The sequence below is a fragment of the Enhydra lutris genome, unplaced genomic scaffold, assembly GCF_002288905.1.
Source record: "Enhydra lutris kenyoni isolate GAN:26980312 unplaced genomic scaffold, ASM228890v2 scaffoldscaffold77, whole genome shotgun sequence".
Lineage (NCBI taxonomy): Eukaryota > Metazoa > Chordata > Mammalia > Carnivora > Mustelidae > Enhydra > Enhydra lutris.
Genome location: NW_019154161.1, coordinates 1,386,025 through 1,405,994, shown reverse-complemented (window position 1 = coordinate 1,405,994; position 19,970 = coordinate 1,386,025). Strand labels below are relative to the sequence as shown.

The 19,970-nt window shown below is 55.4% G+C and overlaps 3 protein-coding genes across 5 annotated transcripts; all 3 read right to left on the bottom strand.

The window, feature by feature from the left end:
- Positions 1–771: 771 nt before the first annotated feature.
- LOC111160650 (electron transfer flavoprotein beta subunit) lies at positions 772–11,865 on the bottom strand. Of its 2 annotated transcripts, none has more exons than XM_022523884.1 (6): positions 11,739–11,865; positions 4,457–4,615; positions 4,170–4,328; positions 3,799–3,861; positions 1,613–1,771; positions 772–986 (listed from the first exon to the last, which is right to left on the bottom strand). In XM_022523884.1, the coding sequence occupies exons 1-6, from the start codon at positions 11,793–11,795 to the stop codon at positions 816–818; spliced, it is 768 nt and encodes a 255-aa protein (XP_022379592.1). In that variant the 5' UTR covers positions 11,796–11,865; the 3' UTR covers positions 772–815. The 2 variants fall into 2 exon arrangements, with proteins under 2 accessions (XP_022379592.1, XP_022379593.1); XM_022523885.1 differs by having other exon boundaries at positions 4,170–4,235.
- Positions 11,866–12,176: 311 nt separating this feature from the next.
- Positions 12,177–14,127, bottom strand: LOC111160681 (claudin domain containing 2). The gene is given in 5 exon segments (XM_022523952.1): positions 12,177–12,715; positions 12,946–13,062; positions 13,287–13,379; positions 13,382–13,414; positions 13,721–14,127. Coding segments are annotated over 5 exon segments (609 nt in total). The 5' UTR covers positions 14,010–14,127; the 3' UTR covers positions 12,177–12,638.
- Positions 14,128–15,721: 1,594 nt separating this feature from the next.
- On the bottom strand, positions 15,722–16,741 carry LOC111160682 (natural killer cell granule protein 7). Of its 2 annotated transcripts, none has more exons than XM_022523953.1 (4): positions 16,471–16,741; positions 16,248–16,394; positions 16,031–16,165; positions 15,722–15,936 (listed from the first exon to the last, which is right to left on the bottom strand). In XM_022523953.1, the coding sequence occupies exons 1-4, from the start codon at positions 16,625–16,627 to the stop codon at positions 15,878–15,880; spliced, it is 498 nt and encodes a 165-aa protein (XP_022379661.1). In that variant the 5' UTR covers positions 16,628–16,741; the 3' UTR covers positions 15,722–15,877. The 2 variants fall into 2 exon arrangements, with proteins under 2 accessions (XP_022379661.1, XP_022379662.1); XM_022523954.1 differs by having other exon boundaries at positions 16,248–16,397; positions 16,471–16,725.
- Between the last annotated feature and the right edge of the window lie 3,229 nt (positions 16,742–19,970).

Below are 19,970 nucleotides of genomic sequence, written 5' to 3'. Positions count from 1 at the left end.
ACCAGAACACAGGTGTTATTACTAACTGCCCCAAGGGAGGAGGGAATCCGGGCTCAGGGAGTGGGAACCTGCCAGAGTCCTCCCAGAGCCAGGGAGTGGCCTGGCTAGGGCCTCGAGAGCAAGACCCCGAGCCTTTAACCACTGCACTAAGCCCTTCCTATTCTGATCAGCCAGATGGGAAACCAAAGCTCAGACAGGGGATGTCACTCACTCGAGACCCCCCCCAGCCGGTAACTGCGAGTGAGGCTCTCAGATCTCCGAGTTAGACTCCAGGCCCCAGCTCTCCATCACCACACGAGGTTTTCATCGTTGTCAGTCTCCCCAGCCAGACCCTGAGCTTCCAGCTTCATTCCCTCTTGTACCCGGAGTCTCAGTAGGGGCCTGGCACCTGGGAGCCCCAGCAAACACTCTGTAGATGAAAGTCCTTCTCCCCACCTCACGGAAAGGCGTCCTTCAGGACTCAGCAGCGATGCCCTCTCTCTGGGAAAGCTCTCTGCCCCACGTACCAGCTCAGGTGCCGCAGGCGGGCTCCCAAGCACGTGGTGTCACCTGAGCTCGGAGCGTACAGCACCTGGCATACAGTTGCCTCTGTCCGTGTCCATCCCCCCACCCCGGCCCCCTTCAGCATGGAGCTTCGCAGGGACTGGATGTGACTCACCTGGGTCACCGGCGTCACCCAGTACAGGGCCTGGCACGCAGGAGATTTAAGCAAATGTTTGTTGACTGAACCAAAGACCAGGTCTCCAGGGAATGAGTTAAACAGAGACAGTCGTCGGGAGGGTCATAGTTTTATTGCTGAGTTTCAGGGAAGGGGCTCAAATCCGCCCAGTCTCCCTCAGCTTGGCCACCAGGTCCTCCGTGGTCTCTACCTTGACGCCGGCCGTCCGCTGGGGCGGGTCCTCCACGCTAACCACAGAGAGCTTGGACGTCAGGTCCACACCCAGGTCTCCGGCCTTGATCACCTCGATCTTCTTCTTCTTGGCTTTCTGCACACGGGCAGCCGCTGTTCACCGGGCTGCTGGAGCGCCTGCGGCCCCTCCGGCAGCCTCCTCCCCGTGACTGCCACGTCTGCAGAACCAATCCCACTGCCCGAACTTGTTTGGACCCACCCACCAACCAGGACAACTGAGACCTCTTCCCGGGCCCGGTAGAGATCATGTCTGTAGGCGGGGACGGCCCGGGAAGCCCTTCTATTGAGGGTCCTCTTTTAGTCAGCTGCCTTGGGAGGCCCTTCACGGGCTGAAATGGACTGGCAACGTCAACCTTCTGGCAGTAAAGACTCGATGGACTTTGGGCCAAGCAGACCCACTGAACGCTCCCCATTGGCGGAGCTAACTCACAGAGCCCACCCTACTGGATGAGATGACCCACCGTGCCCTCCTATTGGCTGGGATGACATGCTAAGCTCTCACTATTGGCTAGGATGACCCAATGAACCCATCCTACTGGCCATCATGGACAGTGAACTCTCCTTTTAGCCAGATGAGCGGTTCCTTCGGATCAGAAGTCCCTTGGATCCCCTCTCCCCGCGTGTGAGCACCAGGGAGGCACTGGGCCTGCAATGCACTCACCCACTCCCGGGCCCTCAGGGGCCCGTGCACCAAGCACTCACCATGATGTTGGGCAACGTGGCGTAGCGGGGTTCATTGAGCCGCAGGTCAGCGGTCACCACGGCAGGCAGCTTCAGCCGCAGGGTCTCCAGGCCCCCGTCGATCTCCCGCTCCACTTTCAGCTTGTCCCCTTCCAGTGTCACCTGGGAGGCGAAAGTGCCCTGGGGAGAGGAGGGTGGGGGCGAGGTTAACTCAAGACAGGCACAGAGCAGTGGGAGTACATGCACGGATGAGGGAATGAATGAGAGAACAGGAGAGAGTCCCACAAGGTAACCTATAGACACAAGTTCATAAACAGGACGAAGCCACAGAAAGGGATCTCAAAAATCTAGGGCGAGTATCTGTAATTTCACTGGGAACCAAGGTGCGGGTCCTAATGACCTGAACCTGCCAGTTAGGTTCCTGCCTATTGTCAACCTACCTTAATAATGAACATGTATGCAGGGGAAGGGCGCTGTTCTAAACAGCCATCAGGCCCTCATGGGAACACTGTAAGGTCAATGCTATTGTCCCCACTTGACAGATGAGGAAAACTGAAGCAGAGAAAGGCTCCAAAATGTGCTGTCACCCACCAGCAGTCAAGCCAAGAACTGGCTCCATGCCCTGCTCCCGGTACCCACCATTCTGTCCCCTGGGGCTCCCTTCCAGGCCCCTCGGCTAGGCTGACCCTGGAAACACCTGCCGGGACCCGGTCTTCTTCGCTCGGTGCCCAAGCTCTGGCCGAGCCCCTTGGTCCCCCAGTCCTGTATCAACACTGGCTGATAGACCTGCACCCTCTTTGTCCAACCAACCTGTTCTCTCCACTCACTCACTCACTGGACAGACCTTTTAAGTCTTAGCTGGAATGTTCCACCACTCCCAGTCTCATCCGAGGGCCCCACGAACCAGCCTTCGGATACACTGTGAAAACGACCAAAAAGGCCCAGGCTTTCGTGCGCATTTTTTCTGGCCGGGAAGGCCGCCAGAAACCAAATACATACCCGGCAGCCACAGGACTAGAGTGTCTTCTGAATGTAGGAAATGTGGCTAGTAGTGCAATTGTGGGATGGGATTTTTCATCTTAATTAATTAATTTTAATTTAAAGACCGAGAGGCACCTCGTGGCTCAGTCAGTTAAGCACCTGACTCCTGATTTCAGCTCAGGTCATGGTCTCCAGGTCATAAGAGTGAGCTCAGCGGGGAGTCTGCTTCCTTCCTTCTGCCCCTACCCCCATTCTCTCTGTCTCTCAAATAAGTAAATACATCTTTTTAATAAATAAATATATTTAAAGATCTGTAAGCCAAATATATTATCCTGATCGTGATGATGGCTTTATGGGTGTGTATGTGTGTCCAAGCTTACCAAACTGTCACTTTAAATATGTGCAGTTTATCATTAAGTCACTTAATCTCAATGAAGTTGCTATTAAAAAAAAAAAGATATTTGATGCAGTTCCCGAAAACTTGTAAGTCTGTTTGGAACAACCTGGGGTATGTGAGCCTACTTTTTCAACTGTGAGTTTTGGGAATTTAAACTAAGTATTTCTGATAGAAATTCAGCATCTGAACTGAGATGTGCTGTAGATGTATAATTCACAATGGATTTCGAAGACTTCATACAAAAAGAGAAAAGAATGTAAAATAGCTCAGTATTTTCTTATACTGATTATATGCTGAGATAATCACACTTTAGATGTGTTCAGTTAAATAGAATATTATTGCCATTAATTCTGCCTGCGTCTTTTTACTTTTTTAATCGGGCTATGAAACATTTTAGATCACCTAGGTGGCTTATGTTCCTATTGGACCAGCATAGGTGAGGAGGGGGCATCTGGAATTTCATACATGGTGGGGAAGGAAGGCCTCTCTAAAGAGCTAACAACTGAGCAGAGACCTGAAGGAAAGAGTGGGAAAGGCATGAGGCAGTCTGAGAGAATCATGTCCTAGACTGCCGGGGGAACAGCAAGTGCAAAGGCCCTGGGGCAGGGATGAATTTGGTGCACTTGTGGAGTGACAGAGCTGATAAAAACAGAGCACCAAAGGCCTAGATAAGGCCTAGTGTCTTGGCCATGCACGTTTCCTTCCTGCCTGCTGGAGAAGCCGCCCTGTCTTACTAAGCCTGCCTCCCTCCAAAAGGGCAGGGACAAGAGTGGCCCTTTTCTGGGCCCCCAGATCTGGCCCCTAGAGATGCTCCCCACTCCAATCTCACCTGTGGCCAGTCTAGCAATCCAGCTGTCATCTGTCCCGTCTGGTTACAGTCATCATCAATGGCCTCGGTGGAGAAAGAGAGAAGACTATGACAATGTGGCTTTTCACATGCCTTTCAGGCCTTTGTCTAGATGGGGGTTTGGCCACACATCTGTCCATGGTCCGCCGGCCTCCTCTTCCACGCGGACCATCACCATAACCCCTGGGGCTCCCATCCTACCTCATAGGACCCCAGAAGTCTTTCTGACGTCCACAGTCACCCTGCCCACCCCATTCACACTCTCCACTAGGCCTGGGCCCGTTGGCATCACAGCGCCTGCCCCCACCTCTGCGGTGCTGAGCAGGGGAGTGCAGCGGTGGAAGCGCGCTCACCTGCTTGCCCAGCAGCAGCAGATCCACCTTCTCCTTCGCTGCCAGCTTGGCCAGGACCCGGGCCACCTGCAGGGGACCCAGGCGGTCTGCCTCTGCAGCTGGCACCTCCACGTGGATGCCTCGGTCCGCACCCATGGCCAGAGCAGTGCGGATGGTCTCCTGCCAGGAGAAGGGACGTGACTCAGCTTCCAGCCCCAAGGGGACCCAGGAGCCTGGTCCCAGGCCCTCCTCCCCCAGACCCAGGACTTGGGGCCCTGGATGGCACCTTCTTCCCAGGACCTGAGCACCTGGCACTGGGCGGGCCCGCAGCTGACGGCGATGACCTCTTTCACCAGCTTCTTCTCCTTGAGCCGCACGGCCTCCTCCACAGCGATCTCACAGAAGGGGTTCATGGAGTGCTTCACGCCATCCGTGACCACGCCTGTCTTGTCAGGCTTTACCCGGATCTGCCGAGTCAGCAAGGGAAGGGGCCGGGTCAGGGGAAACAGGCAAGAAGGCAAGGGCTGGATGGGCACAACCGGGACCCGGAAAGGGGCAGGGCCTTGTCAAAGTCCTGCAGCTCTGGGGACATAGTAGATGAGAATTCACAGCCAGAGGGTCGTCCTCTCATGATGTCACTCACACATTTGTGGAGCACTGGGGGACATCGGACATGCTTGTCCGACTCTGTCACTGCTCCTGGGGCCCAGGACAATGTTTCTCGAATTTTGGTTTACTGTAAACCACAGTGTGAAATATACTTTAGGATACTCCTGAGTGTATTACAAATACACAACATATACTTCCATACCAACAGAAATATGGCAACACGAGGTTCGGTGAACAATGCTTCCCCTGATTTGTACACTGTACCCTGACATTTTCTGCTCTTTCTTTAAATGTCAACCCTCCACACGGATCTCATGACTGACACGTGGTCATGATCTAGTTTGCAAAACACTAGCATCAAAGGCCTATTCTGCCAAACAGGCAAACTCCACTCACTCCTTTCCTCACACGGTCCGTCTTAACTGAGCACCAACTGTGGGCTGGCCCAGAGCCAAATTCTGGGGACACCGCCACCACCAAGGGAGCGAGGCCCACTGGCCCGGGAGCTCTGGGTCTAGCATGGGGTGGGAGGCAGTATGAACAATTAACCATCCCCCTATTAATCTCCCATGGCTGCCATTCCAATTACTGCTGACTCAGTGGTTACTGGCTCATAGCTCCAGAGGCCCGAAGTCCAAAATCAGTTTCATTGGGCTGCAAAAGCAAGTTTGGCGGGTGGGGTCCCTCTGGAGGCTCTAGGGCAGAATCCGTCCCTTGGCTCCTCCAGCTTCCTCTGCCTCTCTCTCATGCAGACTCTGGAGATGGCATTAGGGCCCACCTGGGTGATCCAGGGTAACCTCCCCATCTCAGGAGCCTTAACTCAGGCCCAATTGCCAAAACCCTGCTTCCAAATCAGCTACCATCCACCCACGGATTGGGGCCTGGATAGCCTGCTGGGGCCAATTCCTAGCCCACCACATTCCTCTTAGCAGCCAACGGAGAGAATATTATTGGCCACCAGCACTGAAGGAGAATCACGCAGGAGCCCTGTTCTAAGCAAAGAACCTAACTCATTAATGTTGGAGACAGCCCAATGAGGGAGAAGCAGTCATTGTCCCTGTGGGCAGATGAGGAAACTGAGGCACCCAAGCAAAGTAGCTGGCCAGTCAGTGGTTTCTAGGACCCAAGCGCTCAAATCTCCTGCTCTGCCACCTGCCAATCCATAAAGAAGTCTGGGGAACTCAGAGAGGATGATGGGGGCCTGTGACCCAGTCTGACGTGGGGGGCTATCAGGAAGGCCTCCCAGAGGCAGTGGCACTAGAGGGGACACATGAAAGATGAACTGGAGTTGAACAGGTCAAGAGACAAAGAAAAAGGCCGATAAAGAGGCGAGTGGATGTCGTTCCGGGTTCTCGGTGGGGAACTGCGAGCACAGCAAGGGTGGAAAGTGGGGAGACGGCTGGGTGGCTATTAGTCAACGAAATGAGGAATGACAGTGCCTTGGACCGCCGAGCCAGCAGAGATGGGGAAGCTGATGGACCGACCGCAGGGGTCCCTGGAGGTGGGAGTGACAGAGCTCCGTGCTGGGCAGGCACAGGGAGAGGGAAGAATCCTGCAGGACTCGGGCGTATCGTGGCTACATCCTACAAGCAGGAGGGGGGAGGTAGGTGGGTTCTGCGTCTAAGAAGCCCACAAGATGCCCAGGGGAGCCTTCCTTGGGCGCCTGCACGATCCAGCTCAGGACCTGGCCTGCCTCTCTCCTCCCGTGTGGCTGCCACCAAGGGCTCAGGCAGCAGAGACCCGGGATGACAGCCTGGCCAAACTGGGGACACTTCACAGTTCGTCTCTTCCCAGTCTGGATGCACCTCATGGACCCATAACACTGAGGAGGAGGAGGAGGAGAAAAAAGACAGCTATCATTTTCTATCACTGCTAGTTCATTTTTTTAAAAAGTCATTTTAAGATTTTATTTATTTATGTGAGAGACAGAGAACGTGCACAAGCAGGGGGAGCAGCAGGCACGAGGCTCCATCCCAGGACCCTGAGATCATGACCTGAGCCGAAGGCAGATGCTTATTAACTGACTGAGCCACCCACGGGCCCCTAAAAGTCATTCTAACACCAAAAATAAGGCTTAAATTTCAGAACTAAATAAATTCATTTTATGAAATACAACTGGAGCCAACACCATGTTCTGAATCCATGCTTCTTCACTAGGACCTACCTTGAGCGTGTGGCACACAATCCCCAGAATTTGCCAGAACATGCACTGGCTTGACCCAGACCTCCTCTGCTGTCCCTCACCTCCTGTGTAAACCCTGTCCCTTCCAACTCTCCCATCGCTTAACCCTGTTTAACTCTCACCATAGCACTGACCACCCCTGACATACGACATAGGCTGGACTGATTGAGAGTGACTATCAGTCTTCTCCCCACCAGAATGTCAACTGCCCGCGGACAGAGACTTCCATCAGCTCTGTTCAGGGCTGTACGCGAAGGCCAAGCACCTGCCAGAGCATGCATGAGAACCTGCAGGAGAACCACTCAAACACTTGGAAACAGCAGGGAAACTAAACCACAAAAGCCTTCTCGTTACCGAAATAAAATCCAAGTCAGAGGTTTCCCCTTTCAACAAGAAAAGCAGCCCCACCAGTAACAGGCCAGAGCTGGCGAGCCAGCGGCTGGTGGACGGCACCCATCCTGCTCTTGCTCTGGGGGGGCTCCTCGCACCATGCTCCTGACGCCCATGAACCAAGGGATGAGAGCCTCTGGCCCTGGGAAACATGCCAGCGCATCTTCTCGGTGGAAGACCTTTTAAGCCTGAGTTGATTTCAAGCTTCAAAAACACTGTTTAGTTAAATTACATAAGTCAGGAAACCATGGTTGGTCTGAAAGATCAGGGCCAGTCATTTTTTTCTATTATTATTATTTTAAATAATGAGGTTTTATAAATCAAAGAAGATAATCCTGCATGAAGCTTTTACTCTTTCTCTTGAATTTGCAAAATGTGAAACTTCAAGAGAAACAACCATGAACCAGACAGGTAGTGCTCCAAGGGCTTTACATATATTAATTCATTTAACTGCCCTAACTGCCCGGGAGGTTAGTTGCTGCCATTACCATCCCCATTGACCAGATGGAGCAACCGAAGCACAGAAAGGCCGAGCGCCTTGCCCGGGATCACACAGCAAGGAAGTGGCACGACCAGGGGCCTAACTCCAAGTCTGACTTGGGAATCATGAGACTCTCTAGGACGAGAAATGGGCCCTCAAGAGGTGGGGGAGCCAGTCCTTTTATTCCTGGCCATTTATTCGTGGCCCTCTGTCTCAGAGCAGGTGTATATAAAGTGACTTCTGAAAGCTCTCCCTGAACTTTTGACACAGCTCAAGGACTTCTCTGTGGTTCTGTCCTCTAGTTTTTTTCTGTCAAGCGAGTCACTCACTGGGCATGTGCTAGGACTCTGGGCAGAGCACAGAGCACCCAGGACACAGAGTGACCAGGATAGCCAAGGCCAGATGGGGAGACAGTGGCCAGGGAGTGATGCCAGTGACAGATGACTAAGGCGGTGGTCACCACACTGTGACCCTTCTACAGCAGATCTCATCTTGGGCAGGCAAAGAAGACCAACAGCCTCACGGAGCTGACACGTGTGACCTGAGGGATGAGGAGGGGCCAGCCCTGCTGAGAGCAGGAGGGGCAAGGGGGAAAGGCCAGGGGCTCCCAGAACTGAGGGAAGGCGTGGCTGTCTGGGGTTAGGCCCAAAGCTGGAAACAGGTTTTCTGGGGCCTGAAGTTTCCAGCCTCTGGGGGAGCCTCTTTAGGAAAATGCCAAAATCACGAATGCAGAATTGATCCAGTCTCTGCCTGGGCCTTGAAAGAAACGCTGAAGGTTACGGCCTCATCGGCTCATGGAAGATGTATCCTGGCCAGAACTGAGTATTCCTGGGTTGCCAAATGCTTATGAATTAACACCCTAGACAAACAATCGTAAACATACACACAGACACACACTGAGCAGAGCATCTGTGTTCTGAACAGACGAGTAAAAGAATGTCCATTACCAGTTCTACCAATAATAGCCACCCTCCCTGAGGGCCAACCAAGGCCGACTCTTACCCTGAGCCAAGCGCTATACTAGTGGCCCATTTAAACTTCACTGCCACCCAATGCAAGAGGTAGTACTGTTATCCCCTTGGTAGAGAGGAGCAAAATCAGGCTCCGAGTGGTTAAGCAACTCCCCCAAGGTCACACAACAGGAAGCAGACTTGATTCCAGCTATGGCTGGCTTGAAGTGGGCCCTGAACTGAGAGCCTAACGGGTACCTAAGACAGTGCTGACTACTCAGACAGACTCTCCTCCGGACCCTGGGGCTCGAATTCTGGAAGGACACAGACACCAAAGTGAGTGATCAGAAAATCGCCCTGTGGATTACAAAGTGCTAAGAGTATGGGAGAAATTACAGCAAGGGAGGGCACAGGGATGACAGGGGCTGCAATTTTAGGTCAGTGTCCAGGGAAGGCCTCACAGAGAAGGTAACATCTGAGCAAAGACTGGAAGGAGGTGAAAAAGCCATGCCGGGAACAGAGTGGGTGAGACCCGGCACTCACCCCGAGGGGCTGTCATTCTGGGTGTGGGGGTGACACCTGGGTGAGCAGAGGATCCCAATCCAGTGTGTGAGCAGAGCTGAGAGAGGTAAGCCCAGGGGGCTGCAGGAGTGTCCAAGGACACATCAAGAAGCCCGAGAGGGTTGGGGTAGAGGGGCTCCCTGGAGGAGGTGATACCAGAGAATCACTAAACTTTTGATACAATTGACAGATCAGAGTGAGGCAGGACAAGGGAGGTACAAGGAGCAGAGATGGAGGGAAGGGTGCCCAGGCAGAAGGCACAGCGAAGGGCAAAGGTCCAAGGCAAAAAGGGGCCAGGTCTGTCAGGAAAGACCAGGTGAGGGAGCCATGGAAGCACAAAGGGTAAGCGTGGGACACGGCACTGTGGATAGCAGAGGAGGGGCCACGGCCAGACCATGAAGGGTCTCGAACACCAGGCTGAAGGGCTGTGACTTTGTCCTTAGGGTGCTGGGGAGCTTCAGGGCAACTCGGGGGTGGGGGAGAAAGAGCCCTGAAGCTGAGAGAGGATGGACCAAAGGAACCACTGAGAACCAGGGAGGAGACCCTGTGTGGGGCCAGCTGGGAGGAAGAGAAGCCTGAAATGCTGGGCCCATGAGGATGGAGAAGGGGACCAGCTGTCAAGTAACAGGTGGCGGGGTTGGTAAGGGAGGGAGGGCAATGGTGCTGGGGCTCTGGCCCGATGATCAGGTAGTTGGCAATGTTTATTTATTTCTTCCGAAAGGGCACCTACACACACAGCCAACAGACAGGATGCAGTGTTGGCAGCCCCTGGGCAGCACACACCCCTGGGATAGGATAGTGGCTGATACCTTCTCTTTGTTCTCTCATTCAGCACACACCTGTGTGCCAGGCCCTGTGCTGGGTAGGCTGGGACCCAAAGCTGGTCATTTTCGGGTCTGCCGGTGGGGAAGACAGATACGACACAGGCACCTCAAGCCATGGAGACCAGGGCTGGGGCACAGGGAGGCCCAGAGAGCAAAAGAACCCAAAGCAACAGCTAGAAGTAGGAAGAAACCAGGAGAGAACGTCCCAGGACCCCCAAGAGCAGCTGAAGACAACACCCCTGCCCCTTGCTGTCAGGGTTTTGCTGCAGCCCTGACAGTGAAAGAGGAGGGACGCCTGGGTGGTTGTCAGCTAAGCTTAAACTCAGGTCATGATCTCAGGATCCTGGGATCAGGCTCTCTGCTCAGTGAGGAGTCTGCTTCTCCCTCTCCCTTTGCCCTCCCGCTCTTGTGCGCTTGCTCACTCTCTCTCTCAAATAAACAAATAAAATCTTAAAAAAAAAAAAAAAAAAAACTTCGATCCTGACGGTAGCTGCCTGGAGTGGGGTGATCCCGCAAGCAACAGGACCTCCGAGGGCCTCACTCTCCTCACCCACCCAACCGGCTTCATAATATCAAGCAAGAGGATACTGAAAAGTACTGAATGAGTCAGTGTCCGTCAAGGACTTGGAGTGCTGCCCTTCGCACAGTAAGCACTCACTAAACGTGAGCAGTTAACGATCACTCAAGTTTCCCTGCCAAGTCCGGCTCCCAGGCCCTCCTCCCCACCTCACTCCCCAAGTGGGCAGGGATCCTGGTTTCATACACCAGGAGGCCTCTGGCATGCCAGGCCCGTGCTGCACAATGCTGGGGACATACAGGTGTAATCCCAGTTTGATGGGGGGACAGACGGGGATGCGCAGTCACCATCTACAGTAGATGGGCAGACCATCTACAGTCTGCTTTAAGCCAAGTATTTCGAGAAACTGGCCGGAGAGGCTGTGTCTGATTCACCTCTGTCCCCACCAGCTACTCTCGGGGTCAAGCCAGGACCCCAAAGACGCTGCCCCCCACTCCCGCCAAGCCCTCTCATGGGAATAGGAGCCATTCCACCAGCTCAAACAGAATTTCATCTCCAGCAAACATTTCTCCCTCCCTTCCTGGCTAGAGCCTCCTCGCTCACCCCGCGGCTCTGTAGGGTGAAGGCTTCTGGGCTCCCAAGCTAAGGCAACTGAGTGGGCAGTGCAGCCTAACAGGTGAAGTGTGGCTTGTGTGCAAAGCACTAGTCGCGCTGAGGAGACAGACGGACCTGGAAGGGAATTTCGGCTCTACCCCATCCTAGCGGAGTGACCTCTCCGCGCCTCGGTTTCTCCAAATGTTACACAGGGGCCGCGGCACCTCCAGCGGGTAAGAAACAGAGAAAGTAACTCGTACTGCACACAATTATTAAGACAGTGAGTCCAAAACCTTGAGAAAAGGGAGCGGGGTCATGACCCCAAAGGGGCTGGGTCTGAAGTCTGAACCTCACGGTCCTTGATCTTTGCCCTCAGGTGTGACTTTGACTTTTAAGAGGAAGAGCGGCAGAGATCAGACGTACGAGAAGACCCCCCATACAGTTTCGGGATTCCCGGGAGGTGCAAGGAGGGGCCCGGTCACCTTCACGGCGAAGTCGATGACCCTCTTTACAGCCACGAGCGCGCGCAGCTCCGCCATCTTCCTGCGGCTCCCACCTGCGGGGTCAGTAGGCTCACTGCGCCTCTGGAGCTGGACGTCCCGGCCCCCTCTCCCGCTCCCCTCTTTGCGCCTGCGCCCCGCGCCGCCGGCCAATCAACCGCGACAATGCCCGCCTCCGCCCTGACAAAGGACCAATCGGGAGCCCTGAGAGGAGGGCGGTGTGGCAAGAGGATTCGGACCAATGGAGAACAGATTCCGGAGAAAGAGGCGGGACCTGACGGAAGGGGAAAAGGACTTAGTGAAGGGGACGTGGCCGGGAACTAGGGGAAAGGTCTTGCGCGTAGGGAGGTGCTCCTGCCGCGCAGCTCCTCGCGAGCCTCCTAAACCTTTCCCAACGCCCTCGGATTTACACCTCCCCCAGTTCCCCACTGTTTCCTCGCCTGTTTAAGTCGCTGCGCTCGCATCCCCTGCGCCCTCTTGTGTCTGTCTCCCCATCTTCTTCTTGCCTTGTTCCTGGTCCCAGGACCATGCCTCTTCCGTCCCCCTATATCCGTTTTTCCGCGTCCATGTCCCTACATCCCTTCCGAGCACCCATGTGCTCTCCTGACCCCACCACTCCTGTGCCCCCTTACCCCTCCGAGCCCATGCGCCTTGTCCACTCCACCCAGGTTCGTGTCCCCATGTTCCTCGTTCCCTATAGGTTCATGTGCTTATGTCCTTCCTGAACCCCCAGGTGTCCCCGTGTCCCAGTCCCCCGTCCTCTTCATATCCACATTGCTCCCGCGTGCGTTCCTGTCCCCCGTGTCCTCACGGCCCCCAGAAAGGCACGCGCAGCCGCGGCGGTGAAAGCCGTTCCTTTATTCTGCCCCAGGCAGGCCGCGGTCACAAGCACACGGGGAATCCACTGAGGGCATCCGTGCTCTGCACGACCCTGTCCGCCAGCAGAAAGCAGAAGCCCGGCGGGAGGGGAGCGGAGGGCAGAAGACTGGGGGACGGTTTGTCCTGGGGCAGATGGCCGGGAGCGCCCCGGGGACTGGGGCTTGGATCCCCAAGGGTGCTCCTGCCGGGTCTGCGGGAGTCGGGAGCGGAGTTTGGTGAGGAGTCCCTGGGAGGGCGGCTGGGAGTCTGCGGGGAGGGGGGGCCCTCCGGGCAGTCTCCTCCACCCTCTTCCCGCTGTCCAGGTTAACCGCAAGAATAGAGAAGGGTAAAGCCAGCCACCCCGAAAAACAGGACCACAAGAAGAAGACGTCGTTCTTCCACGCGTTCTTTACTGTGTAGCCTGTCAAAGCGATCAGCAGCAGCAGGCCTGGGCTCCGCACCAGGGGAGCTCGGCCGGGGCGGGGAGGTGAGGGGCGCACCCAGGCCCCACCCAGAGTACGCCCATCCAGGGCCACGCCCCCTTCCCTCAGCCACGCTCCCCTCCTCTGGGTCTTTGGCCCCCGTCCGCACTCGCATCCCCGCGACCCCTGGGCCCCTGTCCCCTGCAAACCCCAGGCCCACCCTATGACTGTGGGCCCGCTGCCGTCTCACCGTAGAGGAAGAAGATGCCGCTCGTAGTCTGGCCCCGCGAGTCGCCCTCGTGGCACAGGATCCTCAGCCCCATCACCAAACACACGATGCCGCCAGCACCATGCACGCACCCGTCACCGCCAGCATGGCTGGGGAGAGGGGCCGCCTCAGCCCCGCGCTGGCGCCTCCCCGGGCCAACGCCCCGACCCGCCGGTAAGGGGCTGGGAGCAGAGCTCTCGGTTTGGATGGGGACTTGGAAGTTACTTCATGAGGGAAGTGGGTACCGAGTTGGGGGATGGTGGTAGTCTCTGTCGCAGAGGAGCAGATGGGCCTGAGACAGGAGTGGAAGGGGTAAGGGTTTGGCGCCGCAGGATGTGTCCTGCTGTTGTGCCATCTGTGGTCTGTGCTGGGGGCTGTCTGTCCAGTAGGGGACATCTGGGCGGGTCGGACCTCACTCTGGCAGGGGATGTTGGAGCGGGTGCCACCATTACACTCCTGACACAAGCCACTGTGGCCCCCGGGGTAGCGGATCCAGTAGTTGGTGGTAGTGGAGAAAATCGTGAGGATTTTGGCCAAGAAGCCCAGCAAGGTGCCCCCGCTCTGGAGGCTCCGCTTCACCCCCATATGCCGGCGTGGCTGCTGCCGAGGGCCACACACGCAAGATTGGCCGACACTCCTCCCGTCCCCAGACCCCTCTCCCGGGTCCTTCAAGTCCTTGAGATGCCCTCCCACATGTCCCTCCATGTGTGATTGCACCCCAGCACCGCTGTCCGGGGATGCCTCCTTCCGGCCATTCCCGAGACCTTCATGGCCTACTGCTCCTACTGGGGGCCTTGAGACCTTACCCCCAAGGAATCATTGCCTAGAGACCTCCCTGTCTTTGGAAGATCTCCATGCCCCCAGGAATGTCCCTATAGTCTGTCCAGTGCCCTCCCCCCACCCCCCGCCCTGCCATGCACACACCCACCTAAGTGACTCACACTCAGCTCCCAGGGCTTCTTAGACACAGAGTCCAGAGGGTGGGGGAAGGGAGACCACGTCTCTGTGACACAGGAGGAGTTCTAAAATCCCCTCTCCCATCAGTCATTTAAAGAGATAAACCTCCCCCAACACACACACACACACACACACACACACACACACACACACACCCTAAGCAACTCTACTAGCAGAGAGACCGCTCAGAGTCAGAGTCTGGGGAGAGCCAAAAGGCCATGGCATAACAGACCATAGCCTTGTGAAAACTCTTCCCTTAATTCCATAAGCTCTGCAGGTCCCCATCTCTGTGACTGTGCCCTCTTAGGTTCCCATTCAAGCTCCCGCTCCTCTTCCTCCCTCCACTTCGTGCCTGTTGGCCTGGAGCCTCCATCCTGCCCCTTCTCACCAGAGGAGCAACCTCACTGGGTCTCTGTCCCAGACCCCCGACAACCACATCCCAAATGAGCTCAGCATCTTCCACCTAACCAGGGCTGACTCCGCCATCCCACCCAGTTGGTTGTGCCAGACCCCTGGGCACTGTCCTTGCCCCCTCTGACCCATCAATCCACGAAGCCCCCGAATCCCTGTGTCTGGTTCCTTCTGCCCCCCTGCATCTGGCTCCTTCCATCTTTCCCATCTCACGCCCTGGTCCCAGTCGCACCCATTGGTTGCCAAGCTCCTCTCTCCCTTTGGGCCTCCCTCCATGCCCCAGAGGAATCTTGGCACCTGGAACTGGCGTTGACCCTCCCCAGCTCACAACCTTCTCCTAGCTTCCCCCTGGCCTCAGGAGGGAGTCACTGTGACCGTTGGGGCTATTGCTCCCACCTCCTTCTCCATCCCCTGAAAACTTCGAGCCTTTCCACACCTCCCCCTTTGCGTCCCTCTGTCTGGATGATCTTTCCTTGGCCCTCGAGAAGCCCCTGAACACCCTTCCCCCAGAAAGCTCCCCTCCACCCCACCCAACAGAGTCAGTCTTTCTCCCCACCATCCTGGGCTCTGCCTGCTGTCTCGCTTCCCCCACTGGACTTGCAGTCCCCCAGTGGCCAGGGCCTGGGGCAGCCTCTCATCAGCATCCCCAGTGAGACCAAGGATAAAGGATGAGCTCAGGAAAAGCCAGCTGAAGGAGTAAATGAATTAATGAAGGAAGCAAGAAGGGCCAGAGTGAAGACAAGGGTGACAAAATCAGAGAGGGAGTGAGAAGGAAAAAGCACTAGAGTGGGAAGACAAAGGAGAAAAGAGAAAAGACAGGGTCTCAAGGTAGAAACAGGGAGAAAGACAAGGACCAGAGAAGGGAGCCGACATGGGGCTGCGCCTGAGTCCACACCAGCCCCGGCTCCATGCCCATCTGTGCCCATCCGTGCGTGGGGGCTGCCTGAGGGCACACAGGGGTTCTGACTCCTTCCTGGGCTCCTGGGGTCACCCACCAGGGAGCTGCCCTACCCTCAGCTTATGTCTTGGCTGAATTAATCTCAGAATAACCAGGTCTCAGCAACTTGTTGTTGAATGGATGAAGAAACAAACAGCGGGGTTGCGGGAGGGCTGGGGTAGGGGCTAGGAGGAGGGCTGTGGGTGCCTGCGGCTCCTGACGAGGTCTTCCCCGAACAATGCTTCATCCTGCCCGGCTCACCTCTGGCTTACAAGGTCTCATAGCCAGACTGGGGGCCACTACAGTGAGCACCCAGACTCAGGCTGCCTGCGGCGGGAAGCAAAGAGAGGTTAACATTAGCCCCCGCCCCGCTCTCTCAAAGCCCCCAGCAGGCCTCTCCAGGTCCCGGAGCGGTAGTCACCTGTACAGAGACAGAGGACAGCTGAAACCCAGCCCAGGTAGAACGACCAGGAGAAGAAGGTCTGGATCTGAGGGTGTCGAGGCTGGTTCCACCGCTCGCTGGTATAGACCACCATGGCCACCACAGCAAAAATGGCTGGGGATGAAGATGAGAGAGGGCTCAGCCCCTCTGCGGGAACTCACCGGTCCCCAGAGCTCAAGTGCAGCCCGGAGCCTACCTGCAGCAAAAGCCATGATAGAGGAGGAGAGGGGCCCGTAGCCTCGAACGGACCGTGAGGGGACGTAGGACAAGATCAGGAAGATCACCGACACCAGCCCCGACAGCGCGGCCAGAATGCTGAGGCTCTGCGTGGCGCGGATGAAGCCTGCTCCGAGGTAAGACTTCAGTGCTTGCCCTTGGACAGCCCACCGCCCGCAATAGGAGACACCACTGTCCCTTACCTGGTACCTCACTGTGAGACTTCTCTGGCCAGAGCCCCGAGTGAGACGAGAAGGTGGGCCCCACGGCCACGAACCAGAAATCTGTGCTCAGAGCAATCAGGATGGTCACCAAGCCCAGGGAGCCAGTGACGAGGGCCAAGGACCGACAGAGCTCCATCGAGGTGAGTCCTGGGTGTCCAGGTCCTGCGGATGAAGGGGCCAGTGATCTGGACTCTTGGGCCCTCTGAGCTCAAGAAAGAGAAGCCTTTAAGATTTTAAAACTAGGCCGTTTGGTTTCACACAGTTCCGGGTTGACGAGTCTTGCCCTATACCCCCCCTTCCCGGTTGCCTTGACAACTTTCTCCCCCCACAGAGGTTCGGTTCCCCTCACAGCATGTGGCGGGGAGGGTGTCACATCATCAGTGGTTTGGTGGTGGTTCAGAGCTTGCCTCTGCTTTAGGTTCTATACCTCCCACCCTTGGAACCCTCAACATCAGAGGAGACTTCCTGGAAGAGGTGTGAAAGAGGCTTGGGGGCCCCAGGGTGGGAGGTGGTAGATGAGACCAGGGTGTGAGTTAAACAGGGGGATGTGGCCAAAGGGGACAGTTGGTGGTTGTGTCATGCTCTCCTGTCAGTTCTGCAACCTTCCATTCTGGAAGAGAGAGGCCCCAACTCTAGTGTGTCCACGGAAGGAGGGGGGCTGGAGACTAGGGTGCTTGCAGCTGAAGGAAAAGAGGGCTGGAGGCCTGGACTCGGGTCCTGAGCAGGAGGCGGGCAGTCCTGGATCCCTGCCTGGAGCTTATCCCAAAGGCAACCGACAGTGGAGGATCACAATCCTGCAAGTCTGTGGAGAGCAAGACATGTCCACATCGTCCTCTGATAAGAGTTCGCAGACAGCTCTGCCTTGAGCAGGGCCTCCAGTGTGGCGGGCTTCATCCCCAGGATCAGGGTGTCTCAGGGGCAGAGGTGGGCACACGGGACCGTCCCACCCTCCCAGCACTAGCCTCCTCTTCCCATCCCGGCAATAGGTCCTAGACAGAGCCTCGCCTCACCGACAAGCAGGAAGAAGGCGAAGGTGTCGCAGCCCAGGTGGAAGGTGCAGGCTCATGTGACTTCCAAATCGGGGAAATGGCCTAGAAGAAGACCTCTGTCACAAAGATGACACGAGCCAGCAGTCCTGCAGCAGCCGGTGAAGGGGAGACTCAGAGGGACTCAAGAGGCTGTGGCCTCTTCCGTTACTGGAGTCTCCAGTTTGCAGGCCCCCATCTCTCACCCAGACCCTCACCACCGAGGTAATTGGCCACTCCTGAGAATGTGCTCATGAATGCAGGCTCCCAGAAGCAGCAGGGGCACCGACGCAAAAATGGCGATATGTGTAGCTCTAGTGGAGAGCAGCGGACAGGCTTTAGGAATCCCGGCCAAGGGAGTGTCAGAGCCCAGAGGTCACCTGCAATCTCTACCCCACCCTTAACTCCACCCCTGTCCTCCAACACAACCCCCTTCTTATCCCCAGACGTAACCCCAAACTTAGCCCCATTCCTAACCTCATCTCCAACCCAAACCCAGCCCTGTCCCTAACCCAGCTCTACCCACAAATTCAACCCCGTCCTGATTCCTAAACCAAACCCTGTTTTCATTGCCAAGACCGGCTCTAAACCCAGTCCCATCCCCAACCCCAAATACAACCCACTCCTTAACCCCAGATCCAACCTCTAATTTAACCCCATCCTCCAAACTAACCTGACCTCCATCTTCTTATTCACAAACTCAGCCCCAACCCCATGTCCAAATCCAAGTTCAGCCCCAAACTCAAACCCATCCTCATTCCGAGACTTAATGCTAACCTCGTTTGGAACTTCACGCCAGATAACACTTCCAGCGCCACCCCCACCTTCCTCCCACTCTGTCCCACCCTCTATAATTCCGACCTCAACCCTACTCATATTCATCTCAATCCCACCTGTTTCATCCCCCACCCCACACACACACTGTAGAGAATGGACTATGGAGGCAGGCGGGGGGTGGGGGACAGGAGGAGGGGCAGAGCTGGTTAGGAGGCTGAGGCCATAAGCCAGGTAAGACAAGATGTGAGTCCTAACTGGGTGAGCAAGAAACCTGGACACAGTTTTAAGGTAGAGCCAATGCCGCTTGCTGGTGAATCAGATGTGGGACGCAGCAAAGCAGCTGCTGCTGATCCCAGGACTCTTGGCAGGGGCAGCTGGATAACCATGGGGCAAGATGGGGAGATATGGGAGGAGTTGGTGTGGGATGTGGGAGAGACCAGGACATCTGAGATTTGAGATGCCTCTTCTTTTCAAGTGGACACTGGAGATGACTCTGGAATTACCACATCATTATTATTGCTAGAATAAACTCCTATAAATATGATTCCTGGACTAAGCCTCAATAAATATGTCTCCTTAAGTAGGCCTCAATAAATTACCATTAGAGAAGGCCTCAATTGCCATTATTAGTAGAGGAAGCCTCTATAAATACAGAACTATTGTTATTTGTGAAGTCCCCAATAAACATTTCTAGGGAGTAGGTCTCTGTTAATATGACAGTTTTAGCATAGGCTGTAATTAATATTCTTATTATTAGAATGGGCCTTGCTAAATAGTCTTATTAATTTATGGTGGATATTAGTAAATCTCCTAGCAGTTGGGCACAGTTTAGTGAATGAAGTAATGAGTGAGTGAATGAGAAGGTCAAGGTCATGAACGGTATGTGAAGAGTCAGGACAGGGTGTGGATCAGGGTATGGTGAGGGTCTGGTGCTTCTAGGTGTGGGGCCCATCCGGGGAGGGGAGGGGCGGTTAGGAATGCTGACTGGAGACAGTGTGAGCAGACAGGTGGTTTTTTCACAGACCTTTTTGTTTATCGTATTATCCCACTGATATTATGATTCATAAGAAACACATATTTGTTCTTTGTACTGTTCCTGGCATGAAGCTGCTGAAAGCCTTGGAATTTCATAGGTGATGAGGGCCTTGAAGGTGTATTTGCTACATTAATGGTTAATGAGGCGACTGGGGGCAGGGGGGTGGTGGCAAAGCACTGGAGGGTAAGGGCAGGTTGCTGGGGGAACCAGCCAAGTGTCTGGAGGGTTGGAACTTTCAGTCCCAGCCCCCAACTTGGGTAGGGAGGGGCTGAAGACTGAGTAATCACCAGTGGCCAATGGTGCACTCAGGATGCCTGTGTAATGAAGCCACCATGAAAACCCAAAAAGACTGGGTTCAGAGAACTTCCAAATTGGTGAATGTGTGCATAATAGAGAGAGTGGCCCCCTGAAAAAGGCACAGAAGCCCCTTGCCCCTTTCCTATACCTTGCCCTGTGGGTCCCTTCCATCTGGCTGCTCCTGAGTTATATCCTTTTATAGTAAACGGGTGATCTAGTAAGTGGAATCTTCCTTCGAGTTCTGTGAGCCGCTCTAGCAAATTATTCAAACCCAAAGAGTGAGTCATGGAAACCTCCACGCTACTGCTGGTTGACCAGAAGCCCAGGTGACAAGCTGCACTTGT